At 46.2% G+C, this 19,083-nt stretch overlaps 1 protein-coding gene across 5 annotated transcripts in view; it reads left to right on the plus strand.

Moving 5' to 3' along the window:
* Positions 1 to 19,083, plus strand: part of nrp1a (neuropilin 1a) — a 181,577-nt gene that overhangs the window by 40,843 nt on the left and 121,651 nt on the right. For all 5 annotated transcript variants that reach the window (XM_085987644.1, XM_085987641.1, XM_085987640.1 and 2 more), the window contains exons 4-5: positions 1,541 to 1,722; positions 18,544 to 18,771. In XM_085987644.1, coding sequence (XP_085843770.1) covers positions 1,541 to 1,722; positions 18,544 to 18,771 — 410 coding nt within the window. The remainder of the gene's footprint in view (positions 1 to 1,540; positions 1,723 to 18,543; positions 18,772 to 19,083) is intronic.

Genomic DNA, 19,083 nt, shown 5'->3' on the forward strand with positions numbered 1-19,083 from the left:
TCTAATTATTTCAATTTCCATTAACATTGAAAAACCGGGTACAGAAATGTCCACAATAACACTCCTGCCCCATTGTCACTGCTGATCTGACGGATGGGAATTTAATAGTAACACAGAAAAAAGAAAGACTTATTAGCACCTTATCACATCTCTCAGAAAGTGTCTCACAATTAATTACATTGCAGTGCAGTGACTGTTATTATGTAGACACTTAGCAGCTGTTACAATAACAACATAAAATTATATTTATAGTGTGCCATTGAGGTAGGAAAATGTCTCAAGGCTCTTCACAGAACCATTACCAGGCACAAATTGACACCGACCCACAGAAGGAGATTAGGAGGGGTGACTAAAAGCTTGGTCAAAGAAATAGGTTTTAAGGAGGGTCTTTAAGGAAGAGAGAGCGATGGAGAGATGGTTTGGGGGAATTCCAGAGCTTAGGGCCTAAACAACTGAAGGCACAGCCATCGACGGCGGAGCAAAGGGAGTGGGGGATACAGAGAGGCCAGAGTTGGAGGAACGCAGAGTTCTCATAAGGATGTAGGACTGGAGGTGGTTACAGAGATAGGGAGGGGCCAGAACATGAAGGGATTTGAACATGAAATGCAAATTTTATATTTGAGGCATTGGGCGACCGGGAGCCAATGTAAGTTAGCGAGCATAGGGGTGATGGGTAAATGTGACTTGGTCTGAGTTAGGCTATTGGCAGCAGAGTTTTGGATGAACTGAAGTATATGGAAGGTGGAGGTTGGGAGGCCAGTCAGGGGAGCATTGGAATAGTTGAGGCTGGAGGTGACAAAGGCATGGATGAGTGTTTCAGCAACAGACGGTCTGATGCAGGAGCAGAGATGGTCGATGTTATGGATGGCCTGAATAGATGATCTCAATCAATGACAAAGAAGTCTGTAAGAAGATGTTGTCACCTTGGGCTCTCCCTCTGACATGCAATGTTTGGTGCAATACTGAACCATACAGACCTTGAACCATACAGTACCTTGATCTCTACTGAGATAGCTAATCTCAGCCAGGTGAAGGTGGGGGCTACAATTGCCCTCGGTGTCCCTGGGCTAAGGAAGGAAAAAACTATTCAAGGTCCCTGCTCCAGATTAGTGTCCAATGATATGACTCATCATCCTACTGATATTGCCTAACTCAGCACAGATGAAAAATCGAACATGGGACCTTCCAGGCCTGTATGACTCAGTACCCCAACACAGGCTGCATTTTCCCCTGCTATAATGTGTGTTCATAAGGATGCCAGGTGAGGATTGGATTAGGCTCAGTTGTGATGCCTGCAATGCTCAATGTCCAAGCTGACACATGAAGAGCAGCTGGAAGGCTGATGAATTTGCCATTCAACAGGTTGAAGTAAGGGAAGAAGAAAAAATGGAATTACTTTCAAATTCTGTTGTAATTTTGGTCTGTGGTAATTCAGGTATCCACATATCAGATGTATAGAACAAAAAGGAAAGAGAATAAAGGTTATTGAATGCATTAATAATAGAATGCTTCTAATTGAATTCCCTGTATTTTCCCTCAGGTACGATTATGTGGAGGTACGAGATGGTGGAGATGAGAAAGCAGCACTACTGGGAAAGTTCTGTGGGAAGATTGCACCTTCTCCGCAGATCTCCACAGGACCACTGCTGTTTGTGAAGTTTGTGTCCGATTATGAAACACATGGAGCTGGATTCTCCATCCGCTACGAAATCTTCAAAACAGGTTGGTTGCACTGACTTTGTGGCACTATTCCCATTGGTTTTACCCAGATTTTTTTCTCCCAAATTGGCCATTGGGTTTTTTATCTGGTTTTTCGCCTCTCCCGGGAGATCACATGGGTTCGGGTGGGCTGGAGAGTGATAGAAGATTTGAGGTTAGGATCAGATCAGCCATGATCTCGTTGAATGGCGGAGCAGGCTCGAAGGGCCGAATGGCCTACTCCTGCTCCTAACTTCTATGATCTTATTGAATGGTGGAGCAGGCTCGAGGGGCCGATTGGCCTACTCCTGCTCCTATTTCTTATGTTCTTATATTCTTATGTTCTTATATCTGAGTTTTGCAATTGGGCTGAAAGATTCAGAGTTATCACAAAATTAGTACCATCTATATATTGTCAAAAATCTTGCATAGAGTGCACACTTACTGTCAACAAACAGTTACTTCCTGTTGAACTGCAATGAACAAGCCTAACTCTAAGCAAGTACATTTTGACAGGCTTGCATTTGCACCAACAAATGTTAAATTGAAATGTAAAATAATGGATTTGTGAAGGACTTGGCTTTCAGTCTAACTTTTCAGTCTTTTGGCCCATCCGCACTTTGTTCAAACAGTAGAGTGATATGCTTTGATGCCAAAGCAAGAGCGAGATGAAAATGCTCTTAGTGGACCCTTTACAAGAACCTTGGGCCCATAGCCTTTCCTCATTCACATAACATCTGTGATTAATCAAAAGTACCAGAGGAATTTTTATGGGCACTCATGCAGCTAAACCTTCACTTCTTGGCGCAGTTCCTGCTTCAGTTTTCACATTCACCTTGGCAGGCCTCAAGAAACTGCCACCATTTCCTATAGACAGCAGCTCATTCTGGTAATAAGGTTAAAAATAATTCTTTACAAATCATGCATTTCTATTAAAGCAAGTGCAATTGTAACTAGCTAGTACCACACATTGGTCTTTTTAAGATAGTAATTGGTCAGTTTGAGGTTACAATTAGAGCTTACCACTCTGTTAAGTCCAACATAGATTACTTCTTGTGGTATTGTGAACCTTGCTTTAAATACATATACAAACAGTGTAGCTGAAAACAAAGCCAGAAAGGTCGCATTGTCATTACTCTCAGAATTACAAAGGCAATTATAACAATGATGCACTTACAGGAGTAATGGCCTTCTCCCTTTTCTAGCTTCTCATATTGCTCTGGAATTAGATCAATTGTACATAGATTGTATTTGAAAGATATAGAAAATATATCAACACAACAAACTTTTCCTCTTATCTGAATTTCCTGGTAAACATCTATGTACAGTACGTGCCAGTTAATCACTATCCAATAGGTAACAGTATTTGGTTAAAGGAACCTGTGTTTAGGCACTAATTCATTCCATTTATATAAGCTGCTGCTTTGTCGGAAATATTTAGGATACCTGGGAGCATTCAGAGTTGCATCATAATGTAGTGTCATGTGCAGCAAAAGCGAGTGAAATGATTCCCAATCTTTTGACATTCATTTTCTAAAGCACCAATCCCTTTCTGACTACTCAATTTCTGTGTCTTGCATGTGCCTTGTCCCTCTGAACTTCAAGTTGAGCGAAATACAGAAATCCTCAGGTCTGCCTCCAATATAGAGCCTGAGGGCACTGTTTTTAGTACAAATCTTGTTCACTGAGGGCAGAAACCTGAGGGCTGTTCAATTAACTCTAACCCCCAAAAACAATAGTCTGATTTCTGTTTGCAGGTCATTAACCCCGTGGTTTTGTCTCCTGGAGTTCCTCATAAACAGATGTATAAGTTGGCATGATCTCTGCTAAAATGTTGCTGTCCTTGCTGCTAATACAGTAGTTTCAGTCTTAATGAGTTCAGCAGGACAATTATACACCTCACTGCTGTCAGAGATGGGTTAATGACTTTAATTCCAGGACATTTATAGGACAGGTTTCTGAGAATTGGGTTTTGTACAGATATGTTTTAATGGTTTGCTTAATAGGATCATTTGGATAAAAGCACTGTTTTGGTTACCATGGAGGTGGCCCCATAAGAGGCCTGTACTGTACTGCTTGTAAAAGTTCATTGAAAACGATGATGTAAAAACCAACTCCAGCCATTTTTACTGCCTCATATAAATTACCTTGGAATGCTAGAACCGAACATGTGGTGGTGGCTTCCTAGCAATAGTGCTTCTCTTGTGCTTTTTCTTTGCCCTGGTTGCAAAGTCTGTAGTTTGTTTGTTAACCCTTTATGACTCAAACATCAATGGGGGATGATGCCAGGATCACAAATGATTTTAGAGAAAAAATTTTGTATCAAAATTTGATTGTGAGGCAATCATCCATATTGATGAGGATTCCATTTTCTTCAATATTCTGCCTGAGCCAAACATGGGTATTTGTGTAGTGTCCACAATCCATTTTGAATTATGGTCCATTGATTGGAGAGGAACAGACCAGTTTTCCAGGCACTCGACCCTCTCCATGCTGAAGTCCTAACGAGTGCATGGAGGCAAAAATAATGAATGAACTTGCATTTATGTAGCACCTTCTCATGTCCTCAGGGTATCCCAAGGCACTTCACAGCCAATGAATTATTTTTAAAGTGCAGACATTGGTTTTGTGTAGGCAAATGTGACAGCCAAATTGTGCGCAGCAAGGTCCCACCAACAGCAAATTCGATGAATATTCATAGTTGTGTTGTTGAAAGAGGAACATTAACCAGGGCACTGAGAGAACTGCTTCCTCTTCTTCGAGCGGTGGGATGGGATCTTTTATTTCCACTTAAACGGCAGATGGGGCCTCAGTTTAATGTCTCATCTAAAAGAAGGCACATCTGACAATACAGCAACCCTTCAGTGCAGCAGTGAAGTGTCAGCCTAGATGATATATTCAATTTGATATGAGGGATTTCTATTATAAAGCCATTTATCAACCTTTCCACAAGACTGCAGGGATTGAACAGATGTATAACTATCACACAGTCACGTTAGTTCCCATTAACCTATCAGAATCTGGGAAATGACTACAAAACACAACTACAAGCCCCCACCCTTACCACTACACTACCAAGGATCAGCTATAGGCCACCAGGTATTCAACATCCACATGTAGATTACTGGCTGCCAGATACTTTTAAATCACTCGATCACATTCCACTATTGTAGAACAGGAATAAATGACGAAGTGCAGAAAACGAAAATACCCACGGTCAAAGAGACATGTTGGGCTGGATTTTCATTGAGGAGTCGGGTAGGAGGCGGGACTACAACTTTTGGGGTTGTAGTCCTGCCTCCATCGAGTTCTAGCCAACCCACACGATTTAGACTTGATTGACCTTGTTGAGCCCGCCCAGCGGGCTCAGCAGGCCAATTAAGGGGCCACCCGGCAACAGATGACGTCACAGATTGAAATTTCATCTGTCAAGACCTTTTGACAGATGAAATATCAGCATTTCACAGCTGTTTGAAGCTGTCAAACGCTGACAATCTGTACTTCAGGTTAATTCCTTCCTCTCAGGATGATTTAGAGATCTCCCTGGAACAGAAAGCAGAGGCTGCAGATTTTGACAGCTGGCGGCCATTCTGCTTTCTGTGCCAGTGAGGTGAGGGACTCCCGAGACCTGAAGGAAGGAAGGCTGTAAAGGTAAGTAAAGGTTAGTAGAACTTCTTTAAATACTTTACACACACCAAACACACTTACCTCTGCACTCATGCACCCATCACTCACCTGAACTCCGGACATCTCGACCCCTCCAAGCCCTTCAGCCCGACGGCCCGCCTCACTAACTTGGCGTGGTTTGGAGCCGTCAGGAATTCCACATTTCAACAATGAAAATAGGGATTAGGCTAAAAACTGCCTGTTAACTACCTGTTAACAGGTAGTTAATTGACACTAATCCCCTTCCCGCCTCGGGGAGACAGGTCCCAGTGTGGGGCAGGTACCCGCCTCTTTTGAAACTGGCATGGAGGCGGGTTGGGGGCGGGATGGGGTCGGGACCCCCGATTTTGGGATTTTAAACCCCCACACACCTCCAATCCCGACTCCATGGCCCAATGAAAATCCAACCCGTTGTGTCCCTGTGAACGACAACCGACATTTTAAAGGGCGTGACTAAACAAGAGCTAAAATTTGGACATTCATAAAAAAGATCCATAATTAAGCAATTTGGGGCCCTTCACATTCTCAATTTGTTACAGATCTCACAGCTAGTCGTCAGGGACATTGAACTTCAGGCCTTCTGGTCATTGAAAAGGATCAGACGATCTGTTTTTTAATTATTTGCTTTTGTTTATGTGCTGTTGATTTAATATATGCGGCAAAGCAGCAATGTAAATGCAGCATTTGGATCTGGAACTGGCTCCTCTCGCACGTACAGAGTATGTGACTCTGACACATGGAGGAGAAAAACAGTTGATGCATCCTGTATGGGTTTGTAGATAGTAACACATCGACATTACAAGCAACAGCCATTTCCGCATGGTATTCGCTTACTAAGCGGAAACAGAATTTTACCTCCTGTTTACTGGTGGGGGCAGGGAAAGAACTGCTTCCAAAGCTGACATGCAGAATTTATTTATCCATGCATTATTAAAATTGCAATCTCCATATGAAGATTTTCGTGTTAGTTGCGTCCACACACCTGTCATGTCACATTTCCAGTAGGATTTTCCCATTAAAGTGACACCCTGTAATGCTGCAGTTTCTTGTCCCTCCCTCCCGCTCTTCAACATGACTCCCTCTCACACTCAACCCCCTCTCCCTTCCTCCCCTTCCCATAACTCCTCATAACTCGCCCCTCCCCCTCCCATTCCTCTCCTCATCCTCTCCCCCTTCTCCTCCTAGCCTCTCCCAGCACCCTTCTCCCTCTTCTCCTCTCTCTCCCTCCACCCAGCTTGAGCTAACGATTTTGAAGCTAAAGACTAATCGCTTAGTTTTGACTCCCATGCACAACAATATGGATCATCACCTAGTAGAGGAAAACAAATGTAGGAATCTCAAAATGGAGTTGGAAAGAAAATGCATAATAAACAGGAATTGGATATCGAAAGGCCTTGGTCTGGAAGAATTGCAGGTTAGCTCAGATCCATTTAAATAACCTTAATTCAGCTTTAATTAGTAGAGTTGACAGTTGGCAGTTATTCTTTGCTTTCTTCCCTCCCTCTAATTGGCTCCCCTCGTCTGAAGGTACTGACTCATGCTGGGGTACGGTTCCATTGGTGCTATGAAACCTCATCCAAGTGGCTATTCTTCATGTGTGAAGGACATGAGCATCAGAGCTGAGGCCAACCCCGTTCTTCCCCCAATGCCTAAACATGCGTTTTTCACCAGGGGGCCACTAAAAGAAAAGAAGGAACTTGCATTGATATAGCGGTGGAGAACTCCTCTGCTCTTCTTCGAAATAGTGCCATGGGATCTTTATGTCCACCTGAGAGGGAAGACGGGGTCTCGGTTTAACGTCTCATCCGAAAGACTTTGACAGTGCAGCACTCCCTCAGTGCAGCCCTCCTCAGTGCAGCCCTCCTCAGTGGAGCACTCCCTCAGTACTGCACTCTCTCAGTACTGCACTCCCTCCCTCAGTGCAGCACTCTCTCAGTGCAGCACTCCCTCAGTACTGCACTCCCTCAGTACTGCACTCCCTCAGTGCAGCACTCCCTCAGTGCAGCACTCCCTCAGTACTGCACTCCCTCAGTGCAGCACTCCCTCAGTGCAGCACTCCCGCAGTGCAGCACTCCCTCAGTACTGCACTCCCTCAGTGCAGCACTCCCTCAGTACTACACTCCCTCAGTGTAGCACTCCCTCAGTACTGCACTCCCTCAGTACTGCACTCCCTCAGTGCAGCACACCCTCAGTACTGCACTCCCTCAGTGCAGCACTCCCTCAGTACTACACTCCCTCAGTGCAGCACTCCCTCAGTACTGTACTCTCTCAGTACTGCACTCCATCAGTACTGCACTCCCTCAGTGCAGCACTCCCTCAGTACTGCACTCTCTCAGTACTGCACTCCATCAGTACTGCACTCCCTCAGTACTGCACTCCCTCCCTCAGTGCAGCACTCTCTCAGTGCAGCACTCCCTCAGTACTGAACTCCCTCCCTCCCTCAGTGCAGCACTCTCTCAATGCAGCACTCCCTCAGTACTGCACTCCCTCAGTACTGCACTCCCTCAGTGCAGCACTCCCTCAGTACTGCACTCCCTCAGTGCAGCACTCCCTCAGTGCAGCACTCCCTCAGTACTGCACTCTCTCAGTACTGCACTCTCTCAGTACTGCACTCCCTCCCTCAGTGCAGCACTCTCTCAGTGCAGCACTCCCTCAGTACTGCACTCCCTCAGTGCAGCACTCCCTCAGTGCAGCACTCCCTCAGTACTGCACTCTCTCAGTACTGCACTCCATCAGTACTGCACTCCCTCAGTACTGCACTCCCTCCCTCAGTGCAGCACTCTCTCAGTGCAGCACTCCCTCAGTACTGCACTCCCTCAGTACTGCACTCCCTCAGTGCAGCACTCCCTCAGTACTGCACTCCCTCAGTGCAGCACTCCCTCAGTACTGCACTCCCTCAGTGCAGCGCTCCCTCAGTGCAGCGCTCTCTCAGTACTGCACTCCATCAGTACTGCACTGGAGTGTCAGCCTCATGAACACATGAACATGTGTTCATGCTTCTGGAGTGGGTCTTGAACCCAGAACCTTCTGACTCCGAGGCGAGAGTGCTAACACTGAGTCACGGCTGACACTATGAAGTAATCACAAGATAGTGATCAAGAGTGGGAGCCTTGCTGATTTCCCCCCTCCCTTCTCCAGGAGCACTGAACACCATTGCAGTTTCCTACTGTCACACCAGCTGAAATCAGCTAGCTCAGCACAGACCAGGAATCAAACCTGGGACCTCCCTAGTCTAATGGTCTCTTGTGCTGTGTTGTTTTCCTAAGTTAACAGCTTTGATACTTCTTCTCACATGCTTAATCAAGAATTCCTCTGCATTTTTAACATTTTTAAATGAGGGAATGGTGTATTCCTTTCTTGACCGATCACCTCTACTAAAAATTAACGATGCAAAAAACCCTTTAATTTTCATATGCCTTCCCTTTAGTTATCTGTTTATTGGACTGTCAGCCATACATGACTGCACTCTTCCCATTGCTCCATACACACAGACACAACCATGCTAACTCGTTTGCATCAAAATACTTGATGTGCATATGAAAATTACATAATGACAAGGGCTATTTCCTGATGGGTGATTGACTGAGGTGATCATTATTAAATGACCTATGCACAGGGAGCAGGGCGGGAAATACAGCCTGCAGCTGAACATCATTCCATTTAAAGGGGCTATGGGTTAAGTGTAAAGGAGGGCAGACACATTTTGGAAGTCACACTGATTGTACACGCAGTTAACATCCAGACAAAAGCTCTTTGTGTTAGGGTATTACAGTTCAAAGTGCAAGATTGACTGTCAAGTTTTTGAAGGCTAAATGAAAGAAAGTACCCCTTAAGCATGCTAAAAGTTAATCTTAGTCTTAATTTGATTTTATGACACCTGGTGATATGATTACCATTGCAGTAATAACAATGCAGAGTGAGAGTACTGTCAATGAATATTACATGTCAGGATTCATTTAGTCAGAGTGCAAGTTGAAAGTTTAATATTAATTCAATAATAATACAAGCTTTCTCTTTGAGTATTGTCAATTAGAACAAATCACATTTGTTCTCTACGCAGCTAATCTCTATAATTTCTTCCTAATTATCTAAAATTACTGGTCAATAGTTCTGAATGCAATTTACTTACTTTGAGAATTATGCCACATACTTTGAAAATCTGTCAAAGTGTATAGTTATCACTTATACATACTTATGTCACTTTACATAGATAATCATTATCAATATACATCATTTTTTAAAAGTTCGTTTTTATGGGATGTGGGCATCGCTGACAAGGCCAGCAATTATTGCCTATCCCTAGTTGCCCTTGAGAGAAGGTGGTGGTGAGCCGCCTTCTTGAACCGCTGCAGTCCGTGTGGTGAAGGTACTCCCAGAGTGCTGTTAGGCAGCGAGTTCCAGGATTTTGACCCATAGTCTATGCATACGCCCTCATCTGTACATACATACCTTACTTTATATACACAACCAGTACCACAATACGGCCCGGAACTTGCGGTCCTGATGACGGCGAACTGGCAGCGTTCGCTGTCACTTCGCCGTTGAAACTGACCGTAACTTCAGGATTTAGCGCGTGCGCAGTCAAACGCGGAAATCCGGAAGTTGCGGTCTGTCAAACACTGCTCCTCCACAGGCTGTGCCCACCCGCCCCCAGAGCCAGAAATCGGTGAAATCACTGATCTGACAAAAGCTTCTCTTTTCTGAACAAATATCGCAGTTACAAACCCCAACTGAGTTCATCTGAGATTAACTGGGTTTTTAACAGCGATCCGAGTGATAACTACTGATAAACAACCATGCTGGCCCTGAAAAACTAATTTTATATTGGTGGAATGTCAAATTTCTCCATTAAGTAAAGAATTATTAGATTTTAAAATTAATTTAATTTTTTTTTTAAGGTTTGTTCATGATAGTTCAGTTTCTACCTTAACCCAATGTGTACGCCCCAATCTTTATTTCGCCCTCTGTAAAAAATGTTTTAAAAGTGATTGATTATTAGTGCTTTCTATTTCCTGGTTTCCTGTCTATGAGAATCCTGCATTGTGATTGGCTGCTTGGACAGGTTGTTGACGTCACAGCAACTCACACTATGGGATTCCCACGTTGCTTTCAACTGCACATCGGAAAAGCCGAACTTCTCGCCACAGAGATCGTGAGATCTTTGTGGGAACTTTACTTCAGAGCTAGCAGCGAATGCCTTTGCTTCGCCGTTGACTGCAAATTACGGGTCATTATCTATACAGACATGCCCTATATTTACATACTCACCTGACGTCCACAAATGTACATCACCTAAACCTACCTCACAGCTACATACATAACCTACACATTCACTGCCTATACATACAAGTATGCTTACATTACCTGTACCAACATACATCACTTATACATACATTCTCAATGAAAAATCACCCCTACATTCATCACCTCTGTGCACATTAACATATGCAATTCAGCTTGTGAACCTTGTACAGAAACCAGTATCAACATATGCTATGTCTCTAAAATTATACACAGGCTGTGTGTTAAAATACTATTTTCGAATAGCTCTTGTAATGCTGTAGATATACTGCATGCAGATTGTGTGGCAGCCCCTTTTATAGTGCGAGTAAATGATCTTCCATTTGTGGCCATTGGCTTGGAATTGAAATTGGAATAAAACATTTCCTGAAGCTTTATAGGAGGTGATTGAGGTGGCACTTCCCTCTTCGGTTTTTATTTTTTTTAAAGCAGAAGCTGGAGTATTATGGTCGCATCTATTTGCAACACCCGATTTCTGATTAGTCCCCTTGGAGGACAAGACCAGATTTCTGATTGGTCCCCTTGAAGGACAAGACACACCCAGCAGTTTATCTAGAACGTGCAATTAGATCCTGCCTAAGTAATCAAGTACTTTGCAATGTGTAATTCGAACCATTCATTCTGATTGCCAGGCTCCAGACAGAGCTCACAGAGAACAGACAGGGCTCACCCTCGCAGGTTCGGACCTTCTCCCCTCCCCCCCCGCAAACACGTTCCTGCCCCACCCAACAAATTCCTAACTTCCCCCCCGCCCCCCCGTGGTTTCTGACCTGTCCCCCTGCCCAAGTTCCTGACCTTAAACCCCTCACCCCCCCGCCCAAGTTCCTCAGCTTCCCCCCCCCCACCGCCCAAGTACCTGACCTTCTCCCCCTGCCCAAGTTCCCGACCTTCCCCCTGGGTTCCGACCTTCTCCCCAACAAGTTCCTGACCTTCTCTCTCCCATAGATGGGGCATTGTGTGTGGGTCATGGATCGTTAACAGGTGTATTGGGTATGAAGTGAATAGTGACAGTGTCATGACTTCTGTATTTCATCCAGTCCAATGATGTCACTTGCCACACATGCACCGAGCTTTCCGAGTAATCAACCAGGTCTGGGGGGAGGAGAGAGAGAACGTGGTGCGGGTGTAAAGGGGCTGGGGGTGGGTTTGGAAGAACGTGATCTGTCTTCCCATCTGGATCACGTTCTTCCCCCATCCCCACTGTGCTCTCCGTGCTCTTTACCTCACCCCGAGTTCTTGACTTTCTCTCCCCCCCCGAGTTCCTGATCTCTTCTCCCCCCCCCGCCCGAGTTCCTCTCTCCCCCTCTGATCCTCTCTCTTCCTCCCTTCAATCCTCTCTCTCCCTTCGATCCTCTCTTTCCCCCCTCTCTCCCCACCTTCGATCTCCTCTCTCTACCCCCTTCGATCCTCACCCTCCTCCGATCTCCTCTCTCTCTCTCCGATCTCTCTCTCCCCCTTTCGATCTCACCCCCCTCCGATCTCCTCTCTCTCTCCCTCCGATCTCTCTCTCCCCTTCGATCATCTCCCCACCTCCGATCTCTTCTCTCACTCTCCCCCTGATCTCTCTCTCTCCCCCTCCGATCTTCTCTCTCTTTCCCCTCCAATCGCCCCTCTCTCTCCCCTCCTCTCTCTTCCCCACCGATCTCCTCTCTCTCCCCTTCCTCTCTCTCTCCCTCCTCTCTCTCCCCTTCAATCTCCCCTCTTCCTCCCCATCATCTCCCTCTCCTCCTCCGATCTCTCTCTCTCCCCTCCTCTCTCTCTCCCCCTCCTCTCTCTCCTCCTCCTCTCCCTCTCCGCCTCCGATCTCCTCTCTCTCTCCCCTCCTTCTCTCTCTCTTCCCCCCTCTCCCCTCCTCTCTCTCTCCCTCCGATCTCCCCCTTCTCTCCCCTCCTCTCTCTCTCTCCCTCCGATCTCCTCTCTCCCCTTTAATTATCTCCCCACCTCCGATCTCCTCTCTCGCTCTCCCTCTGATCTCTCTCTCTCCCCCTCCGATCTTCTCTCTCTCTCCCCCTCCAATCTCCTCTCTCTCTCCATCTCCGATCTCCTCTCTCTTCCCCTCCTCTCTCTCTCTCCCCCCTCCTCTCTCTCCCCCTCCACTCTCTCCTCCTCCTCTCCCTCTCCGCCTCCGATCTCCTCTCTCTCTCCCCTCCTTCTCTCTCTCTTCCCCCCTCTCCCCTCCTCTCTCTCCCTCCGATCTCCCCCTTCTCTCCCCTCCTCTCTCTCTCTCCCTCCGATCTCCTCTCTCCCCTTTAATTATCTCCCCACCTCCGATCTCCTCTCTCGCTCTCCCTCTGATCTCTCTCTCTCCCCCTCCGATCTTCTCTCTCTCTCCCCCTCCAATCTCCTCTCTCTCTCCATCTCCGATCTCCTCTCTCTTCCCCTCCTCTCTCTCTCCCCCCTCCTCTCTCTTCCCCTCCTCTCTCTCTCTGACCTCTCTCTCTCCCTCCCCCTCCTCTCTCTTCCCCTCCTCTCTCTCTCTCTCCCCTTCCCCTCTCTCCTTGATCTCTCTTTCCCTCACCTTCCTCTCTCACTCCGCTGATCTTCTCTCTCTCTCCCACCTCCGATTCCTTCTTTCTCTCTGTCTCTCTCTCCCCCCCTTTCGATCCTCTCTCTTCCCTCCACCCCAGGCCACCAACGGATTCCCTGGCCTTCTCCACACAGAGCCGAGGAAAGCGTGGCCCACGGTGCAGGCCGCTGTTGGGTACTGCGCACGTGCGGCTCTAGTATACAGCGTGAATGTACAGCAGGGGATCGGGTGCGCGTGTGCGGCTCCAGTATACCATGCACATACGCAGAAGGCCACAAAGGTGTTCGTTCAAATAATCATAGCGGAGTATTATTGAACAACAGTATGGCAACATAGAGTGACCTACCTTCTCAACTAATAGGCCAACCATTCTACTTTAGGGTGAGACTGCATTTGTTTATTTCCCTTCTCCACTCTGGGGTTTCTCTTTAACACTCACCATCCCTGGCCGGAAGAACAGGCAAGCAGGTAACTGGGTTGCTCCTGGCCCCTGCAATAGTTGAGCCCATTTTATCTTTAGGTTCCAAGGGATCAGGTACAGGGCGTGCGACTTGTGTGCACCACTCCTCTCTGTTTGTACTGCTAGCTCAATTCCCTTAGCAGAGCACAAAAAAAGTTTGAAACCAAAACAGAAAATGCTGGAAAGTCTCAGGTCAGGTCAGGCAACATCTGTGAGAGAACAGACAAGTTAAAGTTCAGGTGCTGACCCTCGTTCTAAACAGCAAGAGTTTGTTATTCCAATGGAAGATCAGGTGCGGCCCTAAATAGTGCCATCAGCTGGTTTTATTTGTTCTCGTGATGTAGGCGACACAGCCAAGGTCGCATTACTTGCCCATCCTTAGTTGCCCTGAGAAGTTGGTGGCCTTTCCTCCTTCACCTGCTGCAGTCCGTTTTTTAAAATTCATTGATGGGATGTGGGCGTCACTGGCTAGGCCTGCATTTAGTGCCCATCCCTAATTGCCCTTGAGAAGATGGTGGTGAGCTGCCTTCTTGAACTGCTGCAGTCCATATGGTGTAGGTACACCCACAATGCTGTTAGGAAGGGAGTTCCAGGATTTTGGCCCAGCGACAGCGAAGGAACAGCGATACAGCTCCAAGTCAGGATGGTGTGTGGCTTGGAGGGGAACTTGTAGGTGGTGATGTTCCCATGCGTCTGCTGCCCTTGTCCTTCTAGGTGGTAGAGGTCGCGGATTTGGAAGGTGCTGTTGAAGGAGCTTTGACGAGTTGCTGCAGTGCATCTTGTAGATGGTACACACTGCAGCCACAGTGCACCGGTGGTGGAGGGAGTGAATGTTGAAGGTGGTGGATGGAGTGCCAATCAAGCGGGTTGCTTTATCCTGAATGGTGTTGAGCTTCTTGAGTGTTGTTGGAGCTGCACTCATCCAGCCAAGTGGAGAGTATTCCATCACACTCCTGACTTGTGCCTTGTAGATGGTGGAAAGGCTTTGGGGAGTCAGGAGGTGAGACACTCGCCGCAGAATTCCCAGCCTCTGGCCTGCTCTTGTAGCCACAGTATTTACATGGCTGGTCCAGTTCAGTTTCTGATCAATGGTAACCCCCAGGATGTTGATAGTGGGGGATTCAGCGATGGTAATGCCATTGAATGTCAAGGGGAGATGGTTAGAGTCTCGCTTGTTGGAGATGGTCATTGCCTGGCACTTGTGGGGTGCGAATGTTACTTGCCACTTGTCAGCCCAAGTCTGAATGTTGTCCAGGTCTTTCTGCATATGGACACGGACTGCGTCAGTATCTGACGAGTCTCGAATGGTGCTGAACAGTGTGCAATCATCAGCGAACATCCCCACTTCTGACCTTATGATGGAGGGAAGGTCATTGATGAAACAGCTGAAGATGGTTGGGCCTAGGACACTGCCCTGAGGAACTCCTGCAGTGATGTCATGTGATTGAGATGAATGACCTCCAACAACCACAGCCAACTTCCTTTGTGCTAGGTATGATTCCAACCAATGGAGAGTTTTCCCCTTGATTCCCATTGACTTCAGTTTTGCTAGGGCTCCTCGATGCCACACTTGATCAAATGCTGCCTTGATGTCAAGGGCAGTCACTCTCACCTCACCTCTTGAGTTCAGCTCTTTTGTCCATGTTTGGACCAAGGCTGTAATGAGGTCAGGAGCTGAGTGGCCCTGGCGGAACCCACCTGGGCCTTGTGGCAACAGTACCCCCACACTGGTGTTAGATAGGAAATTCCAAGATATTGACCCACCGACAATGATGGAACGACATTTAGGATGGTTTGTGACTCAGAGGGGAACTTGATGGTGTTCCCATGACATTACTGCTTGTCCTTCTTGATGGTAGAGCCCGCAAGGGAGGGAAGGTTGAAGTAACCTTGGTGAGTTACTGCAGTGCACCTTGTAGATCATACATACCACAGCCACCGTGCACCGGAGATGGAGTGGGTGGATACTGAATCTACTCATATGGGGGCTGTTCAAGTGAACTGCTCTGTCCTGGATAGTGTTGAGCTTCTTTAGTGTTGTAGTGGCTGCACCCAACCAGGCGAGTGGTGAGTATCACACTCGAGAAGCACCGTTGGCACACGATCAGCATGTCAGCAGTAGATAGGCACTTCAGTGAGGCAAAAGCATATCTGCCATGGTTGCCAGCACCTAAGAAATTAGCAAGACTGCCCTGTACTGATCCTTCTTCTGGTTTTCCCTTCCACGCTGCAAGAAAGCACTATTCCACCCTTCAGTGCCTCCTCACAATAACACAACTGAGTTCGGTGGCCAGGATGTGGAACATCGCGGGAGTACACCCTATATCCTTTCCTTCTGTGTCGCAGGGCGTCAGGGCTCCAATGGCCTGTGCCACCCTGCACAAAACTGATCTTCAGGTTTTAGGTTTTTCCCATGTTGATGGATGTTTTGTTGATAAAGTAATTTATTCTGTGGGTGTTCTTGCTCATTTCACAGCATCAGAACATGATAATTAACTCCAGCAAGAATGAAAAATGATAACCAACTGCATTTAATTATCACATTATGTTTGGCACCGTGCGATGCATCCAAACCATGTTTAAAAACAAATCTCAGCTCCCCGATAGTGCATCTGGCAAATATGCTGTCCAGTGTGGAACAGGGCCATCCAGACCAGGAGGTCCCGGGTTCAATCCGGCCCTTTATTTAGCCAGAGTGCCCCTGGGCGGAGAGGGGGGAAAATTCAGGAAAAGTTCCCTCCCCGCTCCTGATTGCTATCCAGTGACTTCAGCTGTGAAAGTAAGCATGTGCGACATCAGGTGAGAATAGAATCATCTCCAGCTGTGATGTCCCTCATGCCCAAGAAACCTGTTGACACTCCCTTTGTGGGCCCATGTGTGAAGAATGGCCGCTTGGGTGAGGTGTCATAGGTCGGCTAGCACTTCCGGAACTGTGCCCGGCAAGCGTCAACATTTTCAGGAGAGAAGGGAAGGAAATTGGTGGAAACTGGCAAAGCAATTGTAAATCCATAGAATAGATAAAGCATTGCACCATGGCCAATCCTTGGTTAATGTGAAAGGCCAGCATTAGTTGGGATTGCTCTCGTGTACCCTCGCAAAAGCCCTCTGACGCCATATTGCTGCTGCTGGTCTTTATACTTGAAATGGAAATGGCTGTCGTCACTCTCTGGAATTTTTAATTTTTAATTCCTCCTTTCAAGCTTCAGAGATTTAATGATTCTTTGAGCTATTTCTGAGAAAAGTGATGAGGCTTTATATAAATACCAGTGCTTTTTTTTTTCAATGCTGCTTAGGATAAGGAGGAAAAAAATTAATGCATGTGTGCAAAACTTGCACTAACTAGTGCTATTTATCATTTCATTTCATTACAACACTTTATAGCAACACCTGTGTCAACACTGTTCGACCTGGATCCCAATGGCAGGCACACGCTGTATGCATTAACTCTTATACCCTGTGTGTCAGCGCATGATAGGTCGCATCTGGTGTGCAAGCAGAATCACTCCCTGTGGAAACATACGCCAGGACTCCCTCAGCTCGCAGAGACTTGTGCATCCCACTGGTGTTAGTAAAATACTGCCATTCTCACATAAAACCTTCTTTAAAATTTAAATTAACAACAGGAAAGGTGCAATTACTGTTTCTCCAGTGGGCAGCTGAAATTCCTAAACCATGCACATGCCTATCCCTTACACTGTGCAGTATCAGGAATGCCATTATATTTAGTGCTGGAAGTCACATAAAGCAAAGCTATTAAACCTTAAAAAACAGGCTTTTATGTCAAAGGCCACAATTATTGTTAAGCAAGAAGGCTGCATTGGTCTCTATTTGATCATAATGTGCTCCAATTAATGATGGGTTGCCACAATTACCAGGTGTGATTATTACAGCTACCCCATGGACTTGCACAAGGCCAATGTTGACAGCGATAGCGTCTCCTGTCTCACCTATTTTCATCTGCACTACCCCACTGATAAAGTGCTGCAGGTCATCGCTTGGTGCCTGTTTTCCAGCAGGGTTGTTAATGTTTACATGTGGCAACAGTTAAGTGAATGAAAACTTTGCCAGTAGTTACTCTTTTTAAGCTATCGGTAGGAATGCTGATGATATTCAAGACTGTAATTGTGCATCATCAGAGGCAACAAAATAATTGCAGAGACGCACAACGCACATGTATCAAGTAATCATAGCTTTTGGGATGAAAGCCAACACCAACTGACATATATATTTACTACAACTGATGTTACTCCCAGAGACACACTTGCGTTCACAGAGCCGGAAATCCACGGCCCTTCCAGAGCATTTCCGCTGTATGTCTGGTGGGACTGCAGTGGAAGGGCTGCAAATTAGGACAGGACCTGGCAATGTCAGGTCCTGGCATTCCATGGCGGTTTCTGCAGGGCCTTGTCTGGGGCAGAGCTGTGAGGTAGAGTCCAAAGCGCTCATTCCTTTTCTAAATTTAGTCTTGACTTGCTCTGACTGATGTACGTCTCAGAGGTGCTTCGGTGATGTTTTCGGTGGAGAGAGTGGGCTTTGCTGTAGTAGGGAGTACAGCTCCTTACCAAGAGCCACAAAAATTGTTACAGTGTATTCATTGATTTTTTTGGGGGGTGGGGGGAGTGGAATGTGGTGGCTCATTTCATGGGTTAACTCCAACAGACAAGAGAGCTGGACAGAGGAGATTATGGGGTAGAAATTCGTCTTGGTCAATATACATAGGATTACATAGGATATACGGCACAGAAACAGGCCATTCGGCCCAACCAGCCCATGCTGGCGTTTATGCTCTACTCGACATATCGCATGGGCTGCTTATTATACACCCCACACAGTATTCAGTTCCTACCCCTATATGTTTTATTGATTAATAATTCATTGTTCTGTATTTCAGGGCCAGAATGTTCCAAAAATTTCACTGCACAAAGTGCAGAGATAAAGTCGCCTGGATTTCCTGAGAAATATCCAAATAATTTGGAATGCACCTACATGATCTTTGCACCAGCGATGGCAGAGATCCTTCTGGAGTTTGAAAGCTTTGACTTGGAACCAGATAGTAATCCACGGGAGGGAATGTTATGTCGCTTTGACAGATTGGAAGTCTGGGATGGTTTTCCAGGAGGTAAGAAGAGATCAGTAATTTATCCTGAAATTGAATGTTTTATAGCAGTTTTTATTTGAGAAGCTGTTGAAGCCACATACTTAACAATGCACCGATTAACCATTAAACTGAAGTATGTAACTCATTTTCATTATATACTGCAAGTTATAATTATAAAGTTGTTGTTAAGCAGAATAACGCACAGGATATTAAACTGAATGTTACAGAGTTCATTCATAATCTGCTGGAACATCTAGACGGGAAAACTTACTACATTTTATAAGTTATCGCTTTAATCCAACAAATACTTTTAAACAAAAGCTTGTAGTTAGT

The sequence above is a fragment of the Somniosus microcephalus genome, chromosome 5 (genome assembly GCF_052327205.1).
Source record: "Somniosus microcephalus isolate GS21.2 chromosome 5, FLI_Smic_1.0, whole genome shotgun sequence".
NCBI classification, from domain to species: domain Eukaryota; kingdom Metazoa; phylum Chordata; class Chondrichthyes; order Squaliformes; family Somniosidae; genus Somniosus; species Somniosus microcephalus.